Source organism: Dicentrarchus labrax, unplaced genomic scaffold (assembly GCF_905237075.1).
Source record: "Dicentrarchus labrax unplaced genomic scaffold, dlabrax2021, whole genome shotgun sequence".
Classification (NCBI taxonomy): domain Eukaryota; kingdom Metazoa; phylum Chordata; class Actinopteri; family Moronidae; genus Dicentrarchus; species Dicentrarchus labrax.
In genome coordinates, this window is record NW_026136708.1 from 23,250,495 (window position 1) to 23,272,191 (window position 21,697).

Below are 21,697 nucleotides of genomic sequence, written 5' to 3' on the forward strand. Positions count from 1 at the left end.
TTATAGAACATTATAGTGTATTATAGTATATTATAGAACATTATAGTGTATTATAGTATATTATAGAACATTATAGTATATTATAGAACATTATAGTATATTATAGTACATTATAGAACATTATAGTGTATTATATTACATTATAGTTTATTATAGTATATTATAGTACATTATAGTATATTATAGTACATTATAGTATATTATAGTACATTATAGTATATTATAGTATATTATAGTACATTATAGTATATTATAGTACATTATAGTGTATTATATTACATTATAGTTTATTATAGTATATTATAGTATATCATAGTATAGTAGTAGACAAATAAACTGAGACGACTCTGAAACCAAATCACACCAGATTGATTCAAATCAGGATGACATGCAAAACCACACACACACACACACACACACACACACACACACACAGAGAGAGAGAGAGAGAGAGAGAGGAAGAGACACCTGAATTTGAATTGAGAGGAACTGAACAGCAGTCAGTCTGTCTGTCTGAACACCAACAAGCTTCACTTCTCTGAGGATTATTATTGTTTACTGCTTCATCATCATCATCATCTTCACCATCATCATCATCATCTTCACAATCATCATCATCATCATCATCATCATCATCATCTACAGTAGGTACTACAGCGTGTACTACAGCGAGTACTACAGCTTGTACTACAGTGTGTACTAAAGTGTGTACTACATCGTGTACTACAGCGAGTACTACAGCGTGTACTACAGCGAGTACTACAGCTTGTACTACAGTAAGTACTACAGCGTGTACTAAAGTGTGTACTACAGCATGTACTACAGTGTGTACTACAGTGTGTACTACAGTGAGTACTACAGTGTGTACTACAGTGAGTACTACAGCGAGTACTACAGCGAGTACTACAGCGAGTACTACAGTAAGTACTACAGCGTGTACTAAAGTGTGTACTACAGCATGTACTACAGTGAGTACTACAGTAAAATACTGCAGTGTGTACTACAGTGTGTACTACAGTGAGTACTACAGTAAAATACTGCAGTGTGTACTACAGTGTGTACTACAGTGAGTACTACAGTGGAAGTACAGTTTGTACTACAGTGAGTGCTATAGTGAGTACTACAGTGTGTACTACAGTGTGTGTACTATAGTGAGTACTACAGTGAGTACTACAGTAGAACTACCGTAGAACTACAGTAGAACTGCAGTGAGTACTACAGTAGAACTACAGTGTTTACTATAGTAGAACTACAGTGAGCACTACAGTGAGTACTACAGTGTGAGTACTACAGTGAGTACTACAGTGTGTGTACTACAGTGTCTGTACTACAGTAAGTACTACAGTGAGTACTACAGTGTGTGTACTACAGTGTGTGTACTACACTGAGTACTACAGTTTGTACTACACTGAGTACTACAGTGTGGACTACAGTGAGTACTACAGTTAGTACTACAGTTTGTACTACAGCGTGTACTACAGCATGTACTACAGTGTGTACTACAGTGTGTACTACAGTGAGTACTACAGTGTGTACTACAGTTTGTACTACAGCGTGTACTACAGCGAATACTACAGCGTGTACTACAGCAAGTACTACAGTGTGTACTACAGTGTGTACTACAGCGTGTACTACAGCGTTCAGTACTACAGTGTTCAGTGAGTACCAGCATACAGTGAGTACTACAGTTTGTACTACAGCGTGTACTACAGCGAATACTACAGCGTGTACTACAGCAAGTACTACAGTGTGTACTACAGTGTGTACTACAGCGTGTACTATAGTAAGTACTACAGTGTGTACTACAGCGAGTACTACAGTGTGTACTACAGCGTGTACTACAGCGAGTACTACAGTGTGTACTACAGTAAGTACTACAGTGTGTACTACAGTGAGTACTACTGCGTGTACTACAGTGAGTACTACAGTGTGAACTACAGTGAGTACTACAGCGAGTACTACAGTGTGTACTACAGTGTGTACTACAGTGAGTACTACAGGAGAACTACAGTAGAAGTACAGTTTGGACTACACAGTGAGTGCTACAGTGAGTACTACAGTGTGTACTACAGTGTGTGTACTACAGTGAGTACTACAGTAGAAGTACAGTAGAAGTACAGTAGAAGTACAGTGAGTACTACAGTGAGTACTACAGTGTGTACGACAGTGAGTACTACAGCGTGTACTACAGCGAGTACTACAGCGAGTACTACAGTGTGTACTACAGCGAGTACTACAGTAGAACTACAATAGAACTACAGTAGAGGTACAGTGAGTACTACAGTGTGTACTACAGTGTGTACTACAGTGAGTACTACAGTAGAACTACAATAGAACTACAGTAGAGGTCCAGTGAGTACTACAGTGAGCACTACAGTGAGCACTACAGTTTGTACGACAGTGTTTACTACAGTGTGTGTACTACACTGGGTACTACAGTGTGTGTACTACAGTGAGTTCTACAGTGAGTACTACAGTGAATACTACAGTAGAACTACAGTAGAACTACAGTAGAGCTACAGTGAGTACTACAGTGAGTACTACAGTGAGCACTACAGTTTGTACTACAGTTTGTACTACAGTGAGTACTACAGTGAGTACTACAGTAGAACTACAGTAGAGAACTACAGTAGAGACTACAGTGAGTACTACAGTGAGCACTACAGTTTGTACGATAGTGTTTACTACAGTGTGTGTACTACACTGGGTACTACGTGAACTACAGTGGTACTACAGTGGTACTACGTGTGTGTACTACAGTAGAACTACAGTGAACTACAGTGAGCATTACAGTGGTACTACAGTAGAACTACGTTTGTACTACAGTGGTACTAGTGTGTGTACTACAGTGGTACTACAGTGTGTCTACAGTGGTACTAAAGTGTGTAAGTAGAACTACGTGGTACTACGGTGGTACTACGTGTGTACTACAGGGTATATTGTGTGTCTACGTGACTACGTGAACTACGTGTGTGTCTCAGTATTCTAGTGAACTCGCGAACTCGTGAACTACAGTGTGAGCACTACAGTTTGTACTACAGTTTGTACTACAGTGAGTACTACAGTGAGTACTACAGTGAGTACTACAGTAGAACTACAATAGAACTACAGTAGAGGTACAGTGAGTACTACAGTGAGCACTACAGTTTGTACGATAGTGTTTACTACAGTGTGTGTACTACACTGGGTACTACAGTAGAACTACAGTGAGTACTACAGTGGTACTACAGTGTGTGTACTACAGTAGAACTACAGTAGAACTACAGTGAGCATTACAGTGAGTACTACAGTAGAACTACAGTTTGTACTACAGTGAGTACTACAGTGTGTGTACTACAGTGAGTACTACAGTGTGTACTACAGTGAGTACTAAAGTGTGTACTGCCGTAGAACTACAGTAGAACTACAGTGAGTACTACAGTGGTACTACAGTGTGTACTACAGTGAGTACTATTGTGTGTACTACAGTAGAACTACAGTAGAACTACAGTGTGTGTACTACAGTATGTACTGCAGTAGAACTACAGCAGAACTACAGTAGAACTACAGTGTGAGTACTACAGTGTGTACTACAGTAGATCTACAGTGTGTGTACTACAGTGAGTACTACAGTAGAACTACAGTGAGTACTACAGTAGAACTACAGTGTGTACTATAGTGTGTACTACCATAAAACTACAGTAGAACTACAGTGAGTACTACAGTGGTACAACAGTGTGTACTACAGTGAGTACTATAGTGTGTACTACAGTAGAACTACAGTGAGTACTACAGTAGAACTACAGTGTGTACTACAGTAGAACTACAGTGAGTACTACAGTGGTACTACAGTGTGTACTACAGTAGAACTACAGTGAGTACTACAGTGAGTACTACAGTGTGTACTACAGTGAGTACTACAGTGTGTACAACAGTGTGTGTACTACAGTGTGTGTACTACAGTAGAACTACAGTGAGTACTACAGTAGAACTACAGTGTGTACTACGGTAGAACTACAGTGAGTACTATAGTGGTACTACAGTGTGTACTACAGTAGAACTACAGTGAGAACTACAGTGAGTACTACAGTAGAACTAAAATGTGTACTACAGTGTGTACTACAGTAGAACTACAGTAGAACTACAGTGAGTACTACAGTAGAACTAAAGTGTGTGTACTACAGTGTGTACTACAGTGAGTACTACAGTAGAACTACAGTGAGTACAGTAGAACTACAGTAGAACTACAGTGTGTGTACTAAAGTGTGTACTACAGTGAGTACTACAGTAGAACTACCGTAGAACTACAGTAGAACTACAGTGAGTACTACAGTAGAACTACAGTGTTTACTACAGTAGAACTACAGTGTGTACTACAGTGGGTACCAAAGTGAGTACTACTGTGTGTACTGCAGTAGAACTACTGTGTGTACTGCAGTAGAACTACAGGAGAACTACAGTGTGAGTACTACAGTAACTACAGTAGAACTACAGTGTGAGTACTAGAGTAGATCTATGGTAGAACTACAGTGTTTACTACAGTGAGTACTACAGTAGAACTACAGTAGAACTCTAGTGTGAACTACAGTGTGTTCTACAGTAGACCTACAGTGATTACTACAGTGTGTACTACAGTAGAACTACAGTCGAACTACAGTGAGTACTACAGTGTGTACTACAATGTGTACTACAGTGAGTACTACCGTGTGAGTACATTAGTGTGTACTACAGTAGAACTCCAGTGAGTGCTAGAGTAGAACTACAGTGTGTGTACTACAGTAGAACTACGGTAGAACTACAGTGAGTACTACAGTGAGTACTACAGTGTGTACTACAGTGAGTACTACAGTGTGTGTACTACAGTAGAACTACAGTAGAACTACAGTGTGTACTACAGTAGAACTACAGTGAGTACTACAGTGGTACTACAGTGTGTACTACAGTAGAACTACAGTGAGAACTACAGTGAGTACTACAGTGAGTACTACAGTGTGTACTACAGTGTGTGTACTACAGTAGAACTACAGTAGAACTACAGTAGAACTAAAGTGTGTGTACTACCCTGTGTACTACAGTGAGTACTACAGTGAGTGCTAGAGTAGAACTACACTGTGTGTACTACAGTAGAACTACGGTAGAACTACAGTGAGTACTACAGTGAGTACTACAGTGTGTCCTACAGTGTGTACTACAGTGAGTACTACAGTGTGTACTACAGTAGAACCACAGTAGAACTACAATGTGTGTACTAAAGTGTGTACTACAGTGAGTACAACAGTGAGTACTACAGTGTGTGTGCTACAGTGAGTACTACAGTAGAACTACTGTAGAACTACAGTAGAATTACAGTGTGTACTACAGTGAGTACTACAGTGAGCACTACTGTGTGTACTACAGTAGAACTACAGTAGAACTACAGTGTGAGTACTATAGTACCTACAGTAGAACTACAGTGTGAGTACTAGAGTAGAACTACAGTAGAACTACAGTATGTGTACTATAGTAGAACTACAGTAGAACTACAGCGTGTACTACAGTAGAACTATAGCGTGTACTACAGTGAGTACTACAGGGTGTGTACTACAGGAGAACTACAGTAGCACTACAGTAGAACTACAGTATGTGTACTATAGTAGAACTACAGTAGAACTACAGTGTGTCCTACAGTGAGTACTACAGTGAGTACTACAGGGTGTGTACTACAGTAGAACTACAGTGTGTCCTACAGTGAGTACTACAGTGAGTACTACAGGGTGTGTACTACAGTAGAACTACAGTAGTATTACTACCGCTATATAAACTACATAGAGACTTTGAGTGGAGGATTTGTTCATGTTTTCTTACTTTTTGTTCAAATTATTTCATGGTGAAGTGAAGCCAACATTTGTTGTTGACAACAGGAAGTTAATCTAACGTGCAAGTCGTCATGGTAACAGAGCTTTTGATGTGTTCAGGGTTCGTTCCTCCAGTGGAAAAAAGGACTCATTAATGGTGTTAAATAATCCAGGAGTTTCCAGGTTTATCTTACTGATCCAATCTGATCTCAGTGGACTGACTTCACTTTTCCTTCTGTGTGTTCACGGATCAACCTGCAGAGAACATATATCTGTTTATTTACCTGTCTGCAACCCCTGGAACCCTGGACCCTTGTAAGAATCCCTGGACCCTTCTGAGTAAACTGAGGAACCTCTTCCAGGACTTCCTGGCACCTCAAGGATTGCTTGAACTACATCTTGACCACCTGAAAACCTCTCAAGTAATGTATGAAAGCCTCTCAGGAGCTGCTGAGGAAAACTGTTCAATGCTCTTTAGTACTTCTTGAGTCAACACAAGAACCTTTTTCTCTGAACCCAGTAAAGAACTCTTGAACTCTTCTTTCCAAAGGCTAAAACACACATAGATAGATTAAGAAGTAAACAGTTCAGGGTGAGGTTACAGCACTGCCACCTGCTGTTGTAAATGTGTAATAGCACTATATTATCACAGCAGCTCCAGGAGAATGATGCACTGCAATTGGACTGGGACCGACCCTGACAGTCCACCAAGAACTCTAAAACCCTGTAAAGAAAGTGCCTTAATGACAGATCAGATCAGACAGACTTTACTGATCGCACAGTGGGGAAATTGCTCATTACAGCAGCTCCAGATACAATAAGAAGGTATAAGATGCACCTTAAATAAAAAGAGAATATATACACCAGAACTGAACCTTTCAAGGACCACTGAGGCCTCACAGCAAGAAGGTGCTGGATTCCATTCCCAGCTGGGGCCCTCCCTGTGTTTGCATGGGTTTCCCCCACAGTCAAACATGTATGTTAGGTCCATTCTACAGTCAGTGGCATTGAACAGTGGTGCAGATCTGGAGCCTGTGTGCTGCTCTCATTGTGTATGACTGTATATGGGATCATCAAGTAGATTCTATTCCTATAAATTCTGTCACCTGAACTCATTTTCTCCTGGAAGGGAGTTCTTGATGAAGGCCTGTATCTGATCGCACCCTCAGATTGCAATCATGGAGGAAGTTAGTTTGGAAGATGAAACATTGAGCAGGTGGAAATATTCCATTACTTTGAGAAGCAGAAAGTAATATAACAGGTAGAGTAACTAATTACTGTTGGCAGGGAGTAATAAGTAAAGTAGTAATATTACTTTTGAAAGAAAAATAAATTTTTTGAGTAACGAGCCTGACACTGGTCAGGAACCACACAAGAACAACAGAACCTTTCTGGGAACCACTGCAGCCTGTCAGGAACCGAAACCACAGAACGAGTCAGTTGTTCCTGGCAGTCAGCACTGACGGTTTGAGGTCACACACTTGTTTGGGTGATGTCATGTATCCCAGCATGCCACGGGCAGACTGAGCTCATTTCCATGGATTTGACTGCACACTGAGTCTGAGCATCAGGCTGGATCAAACCGGAGAAAGGACCTCACACTGCCTTTACTCCTGGTTCAGGTCAGAGGTCAGAGGTCAGAGGGCAGAGCATATTGATAAGAGATCAGAGAATACAGGTCAGAGGTCAGAGGTCAGAGGATAGAGGTTAGAGCATATTGATAAGAGGTCAGAGGATACAGGTCAGAGGTCAGAGGTCAGAGGATAGAGGTCAGAGGTCTGAGCATATTGATAAGAGGTCAGAGGATACAGGTCAGAGGTCAGAGCATATTGATAAGAGGTCAGAGGATACAGGTCAGAGGTCAGAGGATAGAGGTCAGAGCATATTGATAAGAGGTAAGAGAATACAGGTCAGAGGTCAGAGGGCAGAGGATAGAGGTCAGAGGTCAGAGGTCAGAGCATATTGATAAGAGGTCAGAGGATACAGGTCAGAGGTCAGAGGATAGAGGTCAGATTCTTTATTTTGTAATTTTATTTTGTCTGCTCTCAGCTTCCTGTCTCCTGCCGTCTCTGCATTCTGATTGGCTGAAGGAGATGAACACCTGTGACTCCACAGTGGGCGGAGCTTCTGGAGAGGACTTCCAGGTGAGGCACTACCTGTTAGCGCGACCATCCATTTAAGTGAGTTCAGGTACCAACAGGTGAATCTGTCTCAAGCTTTCTGATTGGTCTGTTCCTCCTCCAGGTGTTCAATGACTCCTCGGAGCGTTTTCCAAAACTTTCCAGGCGCCTGCCGTCCATCGTGGTGGAGCCGACAGACGGAGGAGAGGTGGAGAGTGGAGAGCTCCGCTGGCCTCCTGATGATGTCAGCAGTGATGTCACAGAAGGTCACCCCCAGGTGACAGGTGACTTCCTGTTTTATTATAACTTAGTGTTTGATCAGCAGTGTGTACCTGAGCTGCAGTGACATCATCAGGTGTTTTTGTTCCAGGGTCAGGGGTACTTGTGGAGCAGGCGGAGCCACAGGAACAGGTGATGGGCGGAGTTTAAAACCTCTTTACTCTCAGCCAATCAGTGTGAAGGTCTCTGTGATGATGGGAGGGGCGGGGCCAGCTCACATGTAGCCCCTCCTCCAGGCCAGGGGCGGAGTCAGATCAGGACAGACTGAGCGAATAAACGACGAGAAGATCCAAACGAGAAAATTTGATTAGTCGTCTGGAGGGTCGAGGGGCCCCGGAGGATTCTGGGACGGCGATCTGGATATAAACATATATGTGATTGTTTGTATGAAGGTTATTGATCTGAACTCCATAAAAACATGTTAAATCAATAAAAAGTGTTTTAAACTTTATTTAAATCAGCAGTCATTAAAAACATAAAGAAGGTTAAAATATTAAAGCTGCAAACAGTCCAGCTTTAAACTGATGAAGGCTGACGTCATCTGTAGGCTGTGTGTGTGTGTGTGACTGTGTGTGTGTGTGTGTGTGTGTGTGTGAGTGTGTGTGTGTGTTTGTGTGTGCGTGTTTGTGAGTGTGTGTGTGAGTGTGTGTGAGTGTGTGTGCGTGTGTGTGAGTGTGTGTGTGAGTGTGTGTGAGTGTGTGTGTGTGTGTGTGTGTGTGTGTGTGTGTGTGTGTGTGTGTGTGTGTGTGAGTGTGTGTGAGTGTGTGTGTGTGTGTGTGTGTGTGAGTGTGTGTGTGTGTTTGTGTGTGTGTGTTTGTGAGTGTGTGTGTGAGTGTGTGTGAGTGTGTGTGTGTGTGTGTGTGTGTGTGTGTGTGTGTGTGTGTGTGTGTGTGTGTGTGTGTGTGTGAGTGTGTGTGTGTGTGTGTGTGTGTGTGTGTTGAGTGTGTGTGTGTGTGTGTGGTGTGTGGTGTGTGTGTGTGTGTGTGTGTGTGAGTGTGTGTGTGTGTGTGTGTGTGTGTGTGTGTGTGTGTGTGTGTGAAGTATCCGGACACACACTCATTCATTTGCTGCTGGTTCTCTCAGTCTGTGGCCGCTGCAGCAGTGCTGCGTTCAGGAGCTGTTTGCGGTGTGTTTAAGATGGGCTGCTTTCCCTCGACGGAGGCTCCGGGCTCCGGGCCGCCGGTTGATGAGGAGAAGGAGGAGAAGGAGGAGGAGGAAGGTGAGGCAGTCCAGGTGAGTCTGAGTGCAGAGAGCCGACAGGTGATCAAACAAAGCTGGAAGGAGATCCAGGACGACATCAGCAGGGTTGGAGTCATCATGTTCATCAGGTGGGTCCAATATTATCGATTATTGATCAGTCACTGATTACGGTCCTGTTTATGTAATTTTATCATTAAAACATCTGGAGAAATATTCACAAAATATTACATAAACATAGAAATTACTAATCAGTAAATTACTAATTATTATTATTATAAACATTCATATTATAAATAAACAGTATTATTATATAAACATTCATATTATAAATAAAAAGTGTTATTATATAACCATTAATATTATAAATAAACAGTATTATTATATAAATATTAATATTATAAATAAACAGTATTATTCTGTAAACATCAATATTATAAATAAACAGTATTATTATATAAACATTAATATTATAAGTAAACAGTATTATTATATAAATACTATATAAATTTAATTCATTAATAAAAGTTGATAATGAGGCAGAAAGCTCTATATAAAGTTTCAGTTTGAGAAGACTACAGTTGTTTATATTGATGGATTATTGATTATTAACTGAAAAGTGTGCCTCCTCTATAAATAGACTTTACATGCTAGTAAACAACAACAACAACAACTGTAAACAGCAAAATCAACCAACAACCAACAGAAAGGGGGGGGGGGCTGTTGGACAGTCTGCTGGTGTTTATCATCATCATCGTCACTGGCATTCACTTATATATCCACCTCTCTCTGTGCACAGTGGGATTCTGGGTAATGAGAGTGCGGGTGTGGCTGCTCTGTAGGATGCTCATGGTGTTTTTATGTATAGACACAAACACACAAACACAGTGTGATGAAGAACTAATAAGGTCGACCTTCAGATCAAAGTCAGCGGACACTGGGACTCTGTGGTCCCCCGTCGGTCTGTGGGGCTCTGTGGTCCCCCATCGGTCTGTGGGGCTCTGTGGTCTCCCATCGGTCTGTAGGGCTCTGAACCTCCAGCTGGGCTTTATGGCCGTCTCCTTGTTGGTGTTCAGCAGCGACCACCTTCAGTTACCTTCAGTCCTAAAAGCACAATAACACATGGAAATACATTCTGTTATTACTGCGGGAACTGGGCCTGGGCTGGTAAACAGACTGTACATATATATATACATATATATATATAGAGAGACGCAGACTACCACACGGGAGGTCGGGGTTTGAATCCCGGTTGGGAGCATATATGATGTAATTGCTGCCAGTGAGGGGAAAATACAACTGCATCCAGTGAGGATCCTTGGGCAAGATCTTTCAACCCTTGGTACTTTTCAACCTTTTCGTGTTCCTTCTTTCTGATGTTGGCGTCTGCTGGTATGGCCACATCTATCACCACCGCCTTCTTCTGCTCCTTGTCTACCACCACTATGTTTGGTTGGTTAGCCAGGACCTGTTTTTCAGTCTGGAAGTTGAAGTCCCACAGTACCTTGGCCCTGTTGTTCTCAGCCATCTTCTGTGGTGCGGCCCATTGGGATTTGGGTGTCTCTATTCCATACTGGGTACAGATGTTCCTGTACACTGGATGGTGGCCTTGATGCTCACTGGTCCTCGGCCTCCCTCTTTCCGCTTAGCTTGGATCTTGTTCCTGCCATTCAGCTGACTTTTCAGGACCTAAGGGACTTCATCCAGAACTCGATGGGAATGTGGAAGACAACCCTAGAAGCCGACTCAAAGCCAATTGCCCAAGTCAACATCAAATGCGGCATATACCAATCACCACTGCTTTTCTGCATAGGCCTGAACCCCCTCAGTCAGATCATCACAAAGAGTGGTTACGGGTACCAATTCCGAAGTCTGGAAGCTGAAGTCCCACAGTACCTTGGCCCTGTTGTTCTCAGCCATCTTCTGTGGTGCGGCCCATTGGGATTTGGGTACTTCTATTCCGTACTGGGTACAGATGTTCCTGTACACTGGATGGTGATCTTGATGCTCACTGGTCCTCGGCCTCCCTCTTTCTGCTTAGCTTGGATCTTGTTCCTGCCATTCAGCTGACTTTTCAGGACCTAAGGGCCTTCATCCAGAACTCGATGGGAATGTGGAAGAGAACCCTAGAAGCCGACTCAAAGCCAATTGCCCAAGTCAACATCCAGAACAGTTGGCTCAAAGAACAGCTGGAGCAGATGTGGAAGGTCAAGGCGAGCGTGGTCCCCGTGGCAGTGACCCCAAAACTGGGGGAGTGGCTCCAACAGATCCCAGGAACAACATCAGAAGCCTCAGTCCAGAAGAGTGCAGTCCTAGGAACAGCTAGATACTGCGCAGAACCCTCAAACTACCAGGCCTCTGGTAGAGGGCCCAAGCTTGAGGATGACACAGATACCACCCCAAGAGGGTGAGAGGGAAGTTTTTTATATAGACCACTCAGAGCTCTTTTGTCTACACTCACATTCTATGTGCGCATGCGCGAAAGCTGCAAGCTGCCTTTTACGTTGCTCCAGCCTTTGAGTTCGCTTTTTTAAATTTTCTTAACTTTTATTCTCTTTTGTCTGTTCTTGTTTCTTCACTGTAACTCTGTGAAGTTTTGTCCTCTCTAACGAGGTCGTTTTCAGAGAGTTTTCGTGCTTTTTTTGTGTTGTTTTTATCATGCCGCTTCCACCGGGACACGCTGCCGTTGTTTACTCTGGAGAACAGCTGATCGCACTAATGCCGGCCGGCGTAGTGGCCAGACCAGCTGATATACAACCTGAACTCTGGAGGAAAACACACGAGGTTGCAGAGGAGGGAAGCAACGTTGGGGGATGAAAGGAGGGTCGAGACGGGACGGGCTTATGGAGAGGAGAAGATTTAAGCTGTGTCTCCCCTCTGTTGTTATGGTGGATGTGCGGTCTCAACAAAATGGACGAGCTAACGGCGCTGACGCGGACCCACCCGGAGTACTGTGAGTGCAGTCTGATGTGTTTCACAGAGACATGGCTGCACAGGGACATTACAGACCAGATCGTCTCCGTTGATGGCTTCCACACCGTCCGGGCGGACCGGGATACCGAGAGCGGTAAGCGGAAAGGAGGGGGCTTGCTGTTCTAGTAAACAGCAGATGGTGTAACCCTGGTCATATCACCATTAATTAACAGCTCTGTAGCCCAGATGTTGAACTGCTGGCCGTTGGACTCCGTCCATACTATCTACCTAGAGAGATCCTGCATGTCACCATCGTTGTCCTGTACATCCATCCCTCTGCAAACCCAACATCTGCCTGCAGCATCATACACACCACCATCTCCAAACTTCAAACTCAACGCCCAAGTGCCCTCATCATCATGTGGGGAGACTTTAATCACGTCACCATGGATAGAGTTCTGCCGACTTTCAAACAGTACGTGAGCTGTCCTACCAGAGAGGAGAGGACCGGACCTGATGCTAACATTAAGGATACATACCTCTCCTCTTCTCTCCCCCCTCTGGGCAGGTCAGATCACAACCTGGTTCACCTCAAACCCTGCTATGTGCCTCTGGTGAAGAGGAAGCCTACGACCACAAGGATTGCGAGGAGGTGGTCGGAGGAGGCTTATGAGACACTGCAGGCCTGCTTTGAAGTGACTGACTGGCCTGCACTCTGTGAGCCCCAAGGGGAGGACATTGACGGGCTCACAGAGTGCATCACGGACTATATCAACTTCTGTGTGGACTGCAATGTCCCAGCTCGGACTGTAACCTGTTACGCCAACAATAAACCTTGGTTCACTAAGGACATTAAGGCCATCCTGTATCAGAAGAAGAGGGCGTTCAGAGATGGCAACCGTGATGAGGTGAGGAGAGTTCAGGGGGTACTCAAACTCAAAATCAGGGAGGCAAAAGACAAATATAGGAGAAGCTGGAGAGTAAACTCCAGCGAAACAACATGAGGGATGTGTGGAGTGGCATGAGAACCATCACTGGGTTCCAGAAGACTGGTGGCATGGGGTTGGAGGGCCATGTCGACCGGGCCAATGAACTGAACCTATTTTTCAATAGGTTTGATACTGCGGCCCATCCCCCACAAGTCTCTGCTGCTGGCTACCCAACAACTGCCACTTTATCTCCCCCTACTCCTCCTCCTTACAGACCCCTTGTCTGCTCCTCACCACCTCAATTCACACCCACCTACTCCACCCCTCCCCCCTGCTCTACATCATGTCCTCCACAACCTGAGGACCTCACCCCTCCCCCCACTGTCACCTGGACCCTGGAGAGGCTCGTCCTGGAGCAGCTAAGGCCTATGGTCAGGCCCTTCACCGATCCACTGCAGTTCGCCTACCAGCCCCGCCTGGGAGTTGAGGACAGCATCATCTACCTGCTGAACAGAGTCTACACTCATCTGGATAAGCCAGCGAGCACTGTGAGAGTCATGTTCTGCGACTTCTCCAGTGTTTCAACACCATCCGTCCAGCTCTACTGGGTGAGAAGATGGCTGCGATGCAGGTGGAGGCCCCCATCGTGTCCTGGATTGTTGATTACAATCATTTGTTGATGGGCAGACCACAGTACGTACGCCTACAGAACTATGTGTCTGACAGGGTGGTCAGCAACACTGGGGCCCCACAGGGGACTGTCCTCTCTCCCTTCCTCTTCACCCTCTTCACCTCAGACTTCAACTATTGCACCGAGTCCTGCCACCTTCAGAAGTTTTCTGATGACTCAGCAATAGTTGGCTGCATAGATAAGGGTGATGACAGTGAATATAGGACTGTGGTGGGCAACTTTGTCACTTGGACTGAGCTGAATCATCTGCAGCTCAACGTGACAAAGACTAAGGAGCTCATAGTGGATCTGAGGAGGGCAAAAACACCAGTGACCCCTGTTTCCATCCAGGGGGTCCCTGTGGACACTGTGGAGGAGTATAAGTACCTGGGGGTGTACTTTAATAATAATCTGGACTGGACTAGAAACACTGAGGCGGTCTACAAAAAGGGCCAAAGCCGACTCTTTTTCCTAAGGAGGCTGAGGTCCTTTAACATCTGCCGGACGATGCTGAGGATGTTTTATGAGTCTGTTGTGGCCAGTACGATCTTCTTCGCTGTCACATGCTGGGGCAGTGGGCTGGGGGTCACAGACAACAACAGACTAAGCAAACTGATCAGGAGGGCCGGTGATAATGTTTTAAAGAGTTCGGTCTAGACCTGCTCTATTTGAAAAGTGTCCTGAGATAACTTCTGTTATGAATTGGCGCTATACAAATAAAATTGAATTGAATTGAATTGAATTGAATTGATGTCGTAGGGGAGGAGCTGGACACCCTGACGACCGTGGCAGAGAGGAGGATGCTGTCCAGGCTTCAGTCCATCTTGAACAATGTCTCACACCCTCTCTAGGACACACTGGCCCAGCAGAGGAGCACCTTCAGCAGAAGACTCCTCTCACCCAGATGCACTACAGAGCGCCACAGGAAATCATTCCTGCCTGTGGTCATTAATCAGGCAGTTTTTCCTTGCCCTTGTCTCCAAGGTCTTGCTCATGGTGGTACTGTTGGGTCTCTGTAAATAATGTTATAAAGAGTTCAGTCTAGACCTGCTCTATTTTAAAAGTGTCCTGAGATAACTTCTGTTATGAATTGGCGCTATACAAATAAAATTGAATTGAATTGAATTGAATTAAATTGAATTAATCTTTACAACGCCTCCCTCAGAGAGTCAGTATATATATATAGTTATATATATATACATTTATATTTTTTGTGCTGAATGTTGTATTTATATATGTTGTATGTATGTTTGTATATTGGAGTGTTGAATCAGAAATACGAAAAGTATTTCTGATTCTGATTCTGATTCTGATTCAGTCATTCACACACTCATACAGTGGCTCAGCATCAGGAGCAGTTTGGGGTTCAGAGTCTACAGCCTGTAGTTTGCTGTGTTTAAAGTCATTAAACGGCTGATATCTCTGAGATCTGTTCAGGTTGAGATCCACGGCTGTAGAGCACAGTGGATGATACACATAAGTGCAGTGTACTGTGTACTACGTACGTGCTGTGTTAGTTGGTACTGTCTAATAAGTAGTTTCGAATACAGCTACTGTGAAGGTTAACAGATCTCTTTCTCCTCCTTCCAGGCTGTTTGAGACCCATCCAGAGTGTAAAGACGTCTTCTTCATGTTCAGAGACGTTGACGATCTGGAGACTCTGAGGACCAGCAGAGAGCTGAGAGCCCACGGACTCAGGTACTAAAGCAGTATATATATATATACTGCAGATCTACAGTACATATAGTGCATTATATACTGTACAGTATTTATATATGTATTTAAATAATATATATATTCAGAGCGGTGCAGCAGCGCCCTCTGCTGGTTCACTGCAGTCTGTGATCCAGTTCTGGTCTCTGCAGAATCATGTCCTTCATTGAGAAGACAGTTGCCAGGATTGACCAGGACGAACGTCTGGACCAGCTGATCCTGGATCTGGGCAGGAAGCACCACCGCTACAACGCCCTGCCAAAATACTACAAAGTCAGTGTGTAACCAATGGCAACAGGAGGCAGTGAGGGACAGGTGTACTGCAGGACACTGTGACATCACTGCTGGTGATCCTGGTGGAGCCTCCTGCCATGGTCCTGCTAGATTTCCATTGCCAATACTGTTGTTACTGTGCGTCTGTCTGTCTGTCTGTCTGTCTGTCTCTCTCTCTCTCTCTCTCTCTCTCTCTTTCTCTCTCTCTCTCACCCCAACTGGTCGAGACAGACGACCACCCACCTAGAGCCGAAGGATCTGTCCGAGGTTTCTGCCTTTTAACAGGCAGTTCTTCCTTGCCCTTGTCTCCAAGGTCTTGCTCATGGTGGTACTGTTGGGTCTCTGTAAATAATGTTATAAAGAGTTCGGTCTAGACCTGCTCTATTTGAAAAGTGTCCTGAGATAACTTCTGTTATGAATTAGCGCTATACAAATACAATTGAATTGAATTGAATTGAATTGTGGTTACACCTCTGACCACAACCAACACTGGTGTCCAAAATAAACCAACCCTCTCAGTGTCTGTCAGACAGTGCTGCTGAAGTCCTGTAGGTGTGTTTGATTCACGAGTGAGGGTAACAACTCTGTCTGTCCAGTTTGTAGGGGCGGAGTTTATCCGAGCTGTGCAGCCGGTCCTGAAGGAGCGCTGGAGCTCAGATTTGGAGGAGGCCTGGAAGGTAAACAGATCTGCCTGGCACCAGCTGTTTGTTTGTTGTTTGTTGGCTGTTTGCTGGCTGTTTGTTGGCTGTTTGTTGGCTGTTTGTTGGCTGTTGGCTGGCCGTTTGCTGGGTGTTTGTTGGCTGTTTGTTGGCTGTTGGCTGTTTGTTGGCTGTTTGCTGGCTGTTTGTTGGCTGTTGGCTGGCTGTTTGCTGGCTGTTTGTTGGCTGTTTGCTGGCTGTTTGTTGGCTGTTGGCTGGCTGTTTGTTGGCTGTTGCCTGGCTGTTTGCTGGGTGTTTGTTGGCTGTTTGCTGGCTGTTTGCTGGTCCTTCAGAACAGGCTGAGAGGAAATGATAAAGTTAATGGGGTAGAGTTTTGTTTATATGTTTTATATATATATAGTTTTATATGTATGTTTTATATATATAGTTTTATGTTTTATATATATAGTTTTATATATATGTTTTATATATATAGTTATAGTTTTATATATATAGTTATATATATATGTTTTATATATATAGTTATAGTTTTATATATATAGTTTTATATATATATGTTTTATATATATAGTTATATATATATGTTTTATATATATAGTTATAGTTTTATATATATAGTTTTATATATATATGTTTTATATATATAGTTATATATATATGTTTTATATATATAGTTATAGTTTTATATATATAGTTTTATATATATATGTTTTATATATATAGTTATAGTTTTATATATATAGTTTTATATATATAGTTATATATATATGTTTTATATATAGTTATATATATATAGTTTTAGATATATATGTTTTATATATATGTTATATATATATATATATATATGTATAAGATGGAGAAAGCGGCAGAGGGGTATGATGGATAAAATCAGGATCCTGTCTATTACCTGGTTTACCTGCACAGCTCCTCTCTTCAGACACTGTTGTTCAGACTCACGTTGGCCCTTGCTGGATCTATTCTGCATCGAACCCTGTAGTAAAACACTGTACACCAGGTCTTCTTCTCTTCTTACTGTACCTTTAAAGGGACAATCCGTAAAAACTAAACACTTACAATGTGGATTAATCCGCCACCAACAGAACACCAGAGTTACTTTAAGGCATTTAGAGACATGACTTTGTATTTATTATTGTTCTAAATGATAGAGAGGATGTTAAGCTTTCTGTGCCGTCCCCTATCAGAAAATACTTGTCTCACTGCCGTCATTCTAAAACTCAACACTGTTCAGCTACAGACAGTTCACACAGGAGGCAGCTTTAAAAAGAAGATTATTTATTGTTGAGTGTCAACAGAACTGGTTCAAGAACCAGAGCTAATTTGGTGGAAAGCATGTCTTCCTGGTCCACATTTCACTTCCCAATAGTTCCAGTTTGAAGCCACGACTGCAGTGTTTATGAACCATTCATATGACCTCCAACCACTATCTTACAGTACAGCTCCGTACTGATCATGGATATGTGATTCATGAATGTGACAACGTAGCAGGCTTAAACTAAATATTACAGCAAATGCAAAACTTTTGACAAAGACAATTAAGTTACATTACATAGTTTAAGTATTTTCATTCCAAATAGTAGTATTTTAATAGAGAGATTTCTCTGTTACCACTAGAGGGAGCTTGTGTACTATAGTTTGAAAGGGTTCTAACACTGACCCTGTGGTTGTGTTCTAGTCTCCAGTGTGTCACATTAATATAATATTCATGGTTTCATTAGTGTTTAATCAGCTAAAAATAAAAATCCTTGTGTGTTTGTTACCTTAGAATGAAACGTTTTATCTAGTCCACCATGTTGAACCGCCATGTTTCTACAATAGCCCAGAACAGACAAACCAAACTGGATCAGACAAAGTTGTTTGTCCGACTTAATCTGAGTTATTATTAATAATTACCGTATTAATGTTTACAAACACACTCTTTTTTGAGACTTTTGGTCTGGGGGCTGCCCCCCATGTGTCCTGGACTTTGTTGTAGATCTTGTTCCTGTACATCAGCCGCACCATGAAGAGAGGCTTCCAGCAGGAGGACAGAGACCAGAGGGACACCTGAGAGAGACACCTGAGAGGGACACCTGAGACACCTACGCAGCATCAAGGAGACGCTTCATCGTCTGTCCATCTGACCATTGATCAGTATGTCCATCGATCAGTATGTCCATTGATCAGTATGTCCATCGATCAGTATGTCAATCTGTCCATTGATCAGTATGTCCATCAGTGTATCGATCAGTATGTCCATCGATCAGTATGTCCATCTGTCCATCGATCAGTATGTCCATTGATCAGTATGTCCATCGATCAGTATGTCAATCTGTCCATTGATCAGTATGTCCATCGATCAGTATGTCCATTGATCAGTATGTCCATCAATCAGTATGTCCATTAACAGGCAGTTTTTCCTTGCCGCTGTCTCCAAGTGTCTTGCTCATGGTGGTACTGTTGGGTCTCTGTAAATAATGTTATAAGGAGTTCGGTCTAGACCTGCTCTATTTGAAAAGTGTCCTGAGATAACTTCTGTTATAATGTAATTGGTGTTATACAAATAAAATTGAATTTAATTGAATTGAATTTTTTTTCTGATGGTGCTGACGTGCAACGGTAAGCGTAGTCATTTCCGGTGTAATTCCTGCTCTGTGTACAGTGTTTGCTGCTGTAACTCTGTCCAGTGAACGCTAAAAACAAACTAGTTTTACTCGTTACAGTGGTTATTTACCCGCTTAACATTTAAACGTAGACTAGTTCTACCTAAACACTCAGAGCTACTTCCATTACAACGTTTTCACTCATGCTAGCTTCATTAGCAACACTCAACGATGGCTTCTCCCTCTTCCTCTGCTGCTCTTTCCTGCTCAGTGTGCCAGATGTTCAGTTATTCCTCTGCCTCCTTTAGTGATAATGCTACCTGTATTAAATGTAATTTATTCACTGCGCTGGAGGCGAGGTTCAGTGAACTAGAGGCACGGCACGGCACGGCACCATAGAGATATTTTTAGCCACAATAGCTAGCCCCAGTGTAGCTTCTGCTAGCCGTCCCCCGGTAATTTCCCGAGCAGCCGGGTAGCCAGGGAGGCCTGGTGACTGTCCGGGGGAAGCATAGCTGCAAACCCCAGAAGCCCACAGTTCACCACGAACAGGTTCATGTTTCTAATAAATTTTCCCCACCCGCTGAGGAACCAACTCTGGTTATTGGCAGCTCCATAGTCAGAAACGTGAAGTTAGCGAAGCCAGCAACCACGGTTAAATGTATCGCTGGGGCCAGAGCGGGCGACATTGAATCGTATTTAAAACTGGTGGCTAAAGATAATCGTGAATATGGTAAGATTGTTATCCACGTTGGCGATAATGACACCCGTTTACACCAATCGGAGGTCACTAAGATTAATGTGGAGTCGGTGTGTAATTATGCTAAAACTATGTCGGACTCCGTAGTTTTCTCTGGACCCCTCCCCAATGTGACCAGTGATGACATATATAGCCGCATGTCATCATTCCACCGCTGGCTGTCAAGGTGGTGTCCAGCAAACGATGTGGGCTTCATTGATAACTGGAAGCCTTTTTGGGGAAAACCTGGTCTGATTAGGAGAGACGGCATCCATCCCACTTTGGATGGAGCGGCTCTCTTATCTAGAAATATGGCGAAGTTTATCTCTAAAACCTGACAGTCCAGAGTTAGGACCAGGAAGCAGAGCTGCTGTCTTAAACACTTCTCTGTGCTTTCTTTAGAACAGTCACCCACCCAAAACCCCATAGAGACTGTCTGTCCCCCGACCACCTAAATTATTTAAAGAAATACAAACAAGAGGAATTAAACATAAAAGCCTAATAAAAATTACTAAACTCTTATTAGTATGAAATGTGGGCTGTTAAATATCAGGTCTCTGTCTGTTAAAGGGGAACTTGGCAACTCTAGCCATTTCTTTGCTGGTTTTCACTTTTGTCGTCGCATGTTTTCTCAACGAGCTCCCCCTACAGCTCTGGGATGTATATTTCAAAACACTATCGTAAAAAAGCTCACTTGCGGCACCCTCCTCCCCCTTCTACCGCTGGTGGAGTAGCAGCCATATATGATTTGAGCGTTTTAATGGACCCTAAACCTAAACTAAATTATAATTCATTTGAAAGCCTTGTTCTTAGTCTTTCTCACCCAAACTGGAAAACACTGCAGCCAGTTCTATTTGTTATAATGTACCGCGCTCCTGGACTGTACTCTGATTTTATATCTGAATTCTCAGAGTTTTTATCAAGTTTAGTCCTTAAATCAGATAAAGTAATTATTGTAGGTGATTTTAATATTCATGTGGATGTTGACAATGACAGCCTTAGTAACGCATTTATATCATTAATAGACTCAATTGGCTTCTGTCAGAGTGTAAATAAACCAACTCATTGTTTTAATCACACTCTTGACCTTGTTTTATCATATGGCATTGATATTGAACATTTAATAGTCTTCCCACATAATCCTTTCCTATCTGACCATTATTTAATAACTTTTGAATTCATACTATTAGATTATAAGCCATTAGGCAAAACCTCCTACAGCAGATGTCTATCTGACAGTGCTGTAGCTAAATTTAAGGAGGAGATTCCTTCAGTGTTTAATTCAATGCCATGTCTGAATATAACAGAGTCCTATAACAACTTTAGTCCCCCTGAAATTGATAATCTTGTTGATAGTGCTACAGGCTCACTACGATCGACATTAGATTCTGTCGGCCCTATAGAAAGGAAATTATTAAAACATATGGGATTAGCATCGTGGTACAACCACCAAACCCGCCAATTAAAGCAAAAAGCAAGGAAATCTGAAAGCTCTTCGAAATGATTAGAACGTCGCTCAATTTTGCAAGATAATCTTAAAACCTATAGAAATGCCCTCCGTAATGCCAGAGGAGCCTATTATTCAGCACTAACAGAAGGCTGACAGAGAGTCACAGCTCTATTGAGCCACATATCCCCATAAACTTAAGTAGCAATGATTTCATGAGCTTCTTTTATAATAAAATTATTAGAGAAAACTAATCACCAAATGCCCTCAACAGGTATCACTGGCTCTCCAAGTTCAGGAACTTTAACTAATGTAAACTTAGATATATATTTAGACTGTTTTTCT

General features: G+C 42.8%; 2 protein-coding genes across 7 annotated transcripts; both read left to right on the top strand.

The window, feature by feature from the left end:
- The first annotated feature begins 505 nt into the window (after positions 1-505).
- LOC127368411 (protein LBH-like) lies at positions 506-8,613 on the top strand. Of its 6 annotated transcripts, none has more exons than XM_051409245.1 (4): positions 506-648; positions 7,863-7,957; positions 8,058-8,217; positions 8,304-8,613. In XM_051409245.1, exons 2-4 carry the CDS (start codon positions 7,907-7,909, stop codon positions 8,360-8,362), a joined length of 270 nt encoding a protein of 89 aa, XP_051265205.1. In that variant the 5' UTR covers positions 506-648; positions 7,863-7,906; the 3' UTR covers positions 8,363-8,613. The 6 variants fall into 6 exon arrangements, with proteins under 6 accessions (XP_051265205.1, XP_051265204.1, XP_051265210.1 ...); XM_051409244.1 differs by having other exon boundaries at positions 506-644; XM_051409250.1 differs by having other exon boundaries at positions 506-644; positions 8,310-8,613.
- A 736-nt stretch (positions 8,614-9,349) lies between these two features.
- LOC127367954 (neuroglobin-like) lies at positions 9,350-19,151 on the top strand. Its single transcript, XM_051408276.1, has 5 exons — positions 9,350-9,540; positions 15,512-15,619; positions 15,787-15,907; positions 16,504-16,584; positions 18,560-19,151. The coding sequence occupies exons 1-5, from the start codon at positions 9,350-9,352 to the stop codon at positions 18,632-18,634; spliced, it is 576 nt and encodes a 191-aa protein (XP_051264236.1). The 3' UTR covers positions 18,635-19,151.
- The last annotated feature ends 2,546 nt before the right edge of the window (positions 19,152-21,697 follow it).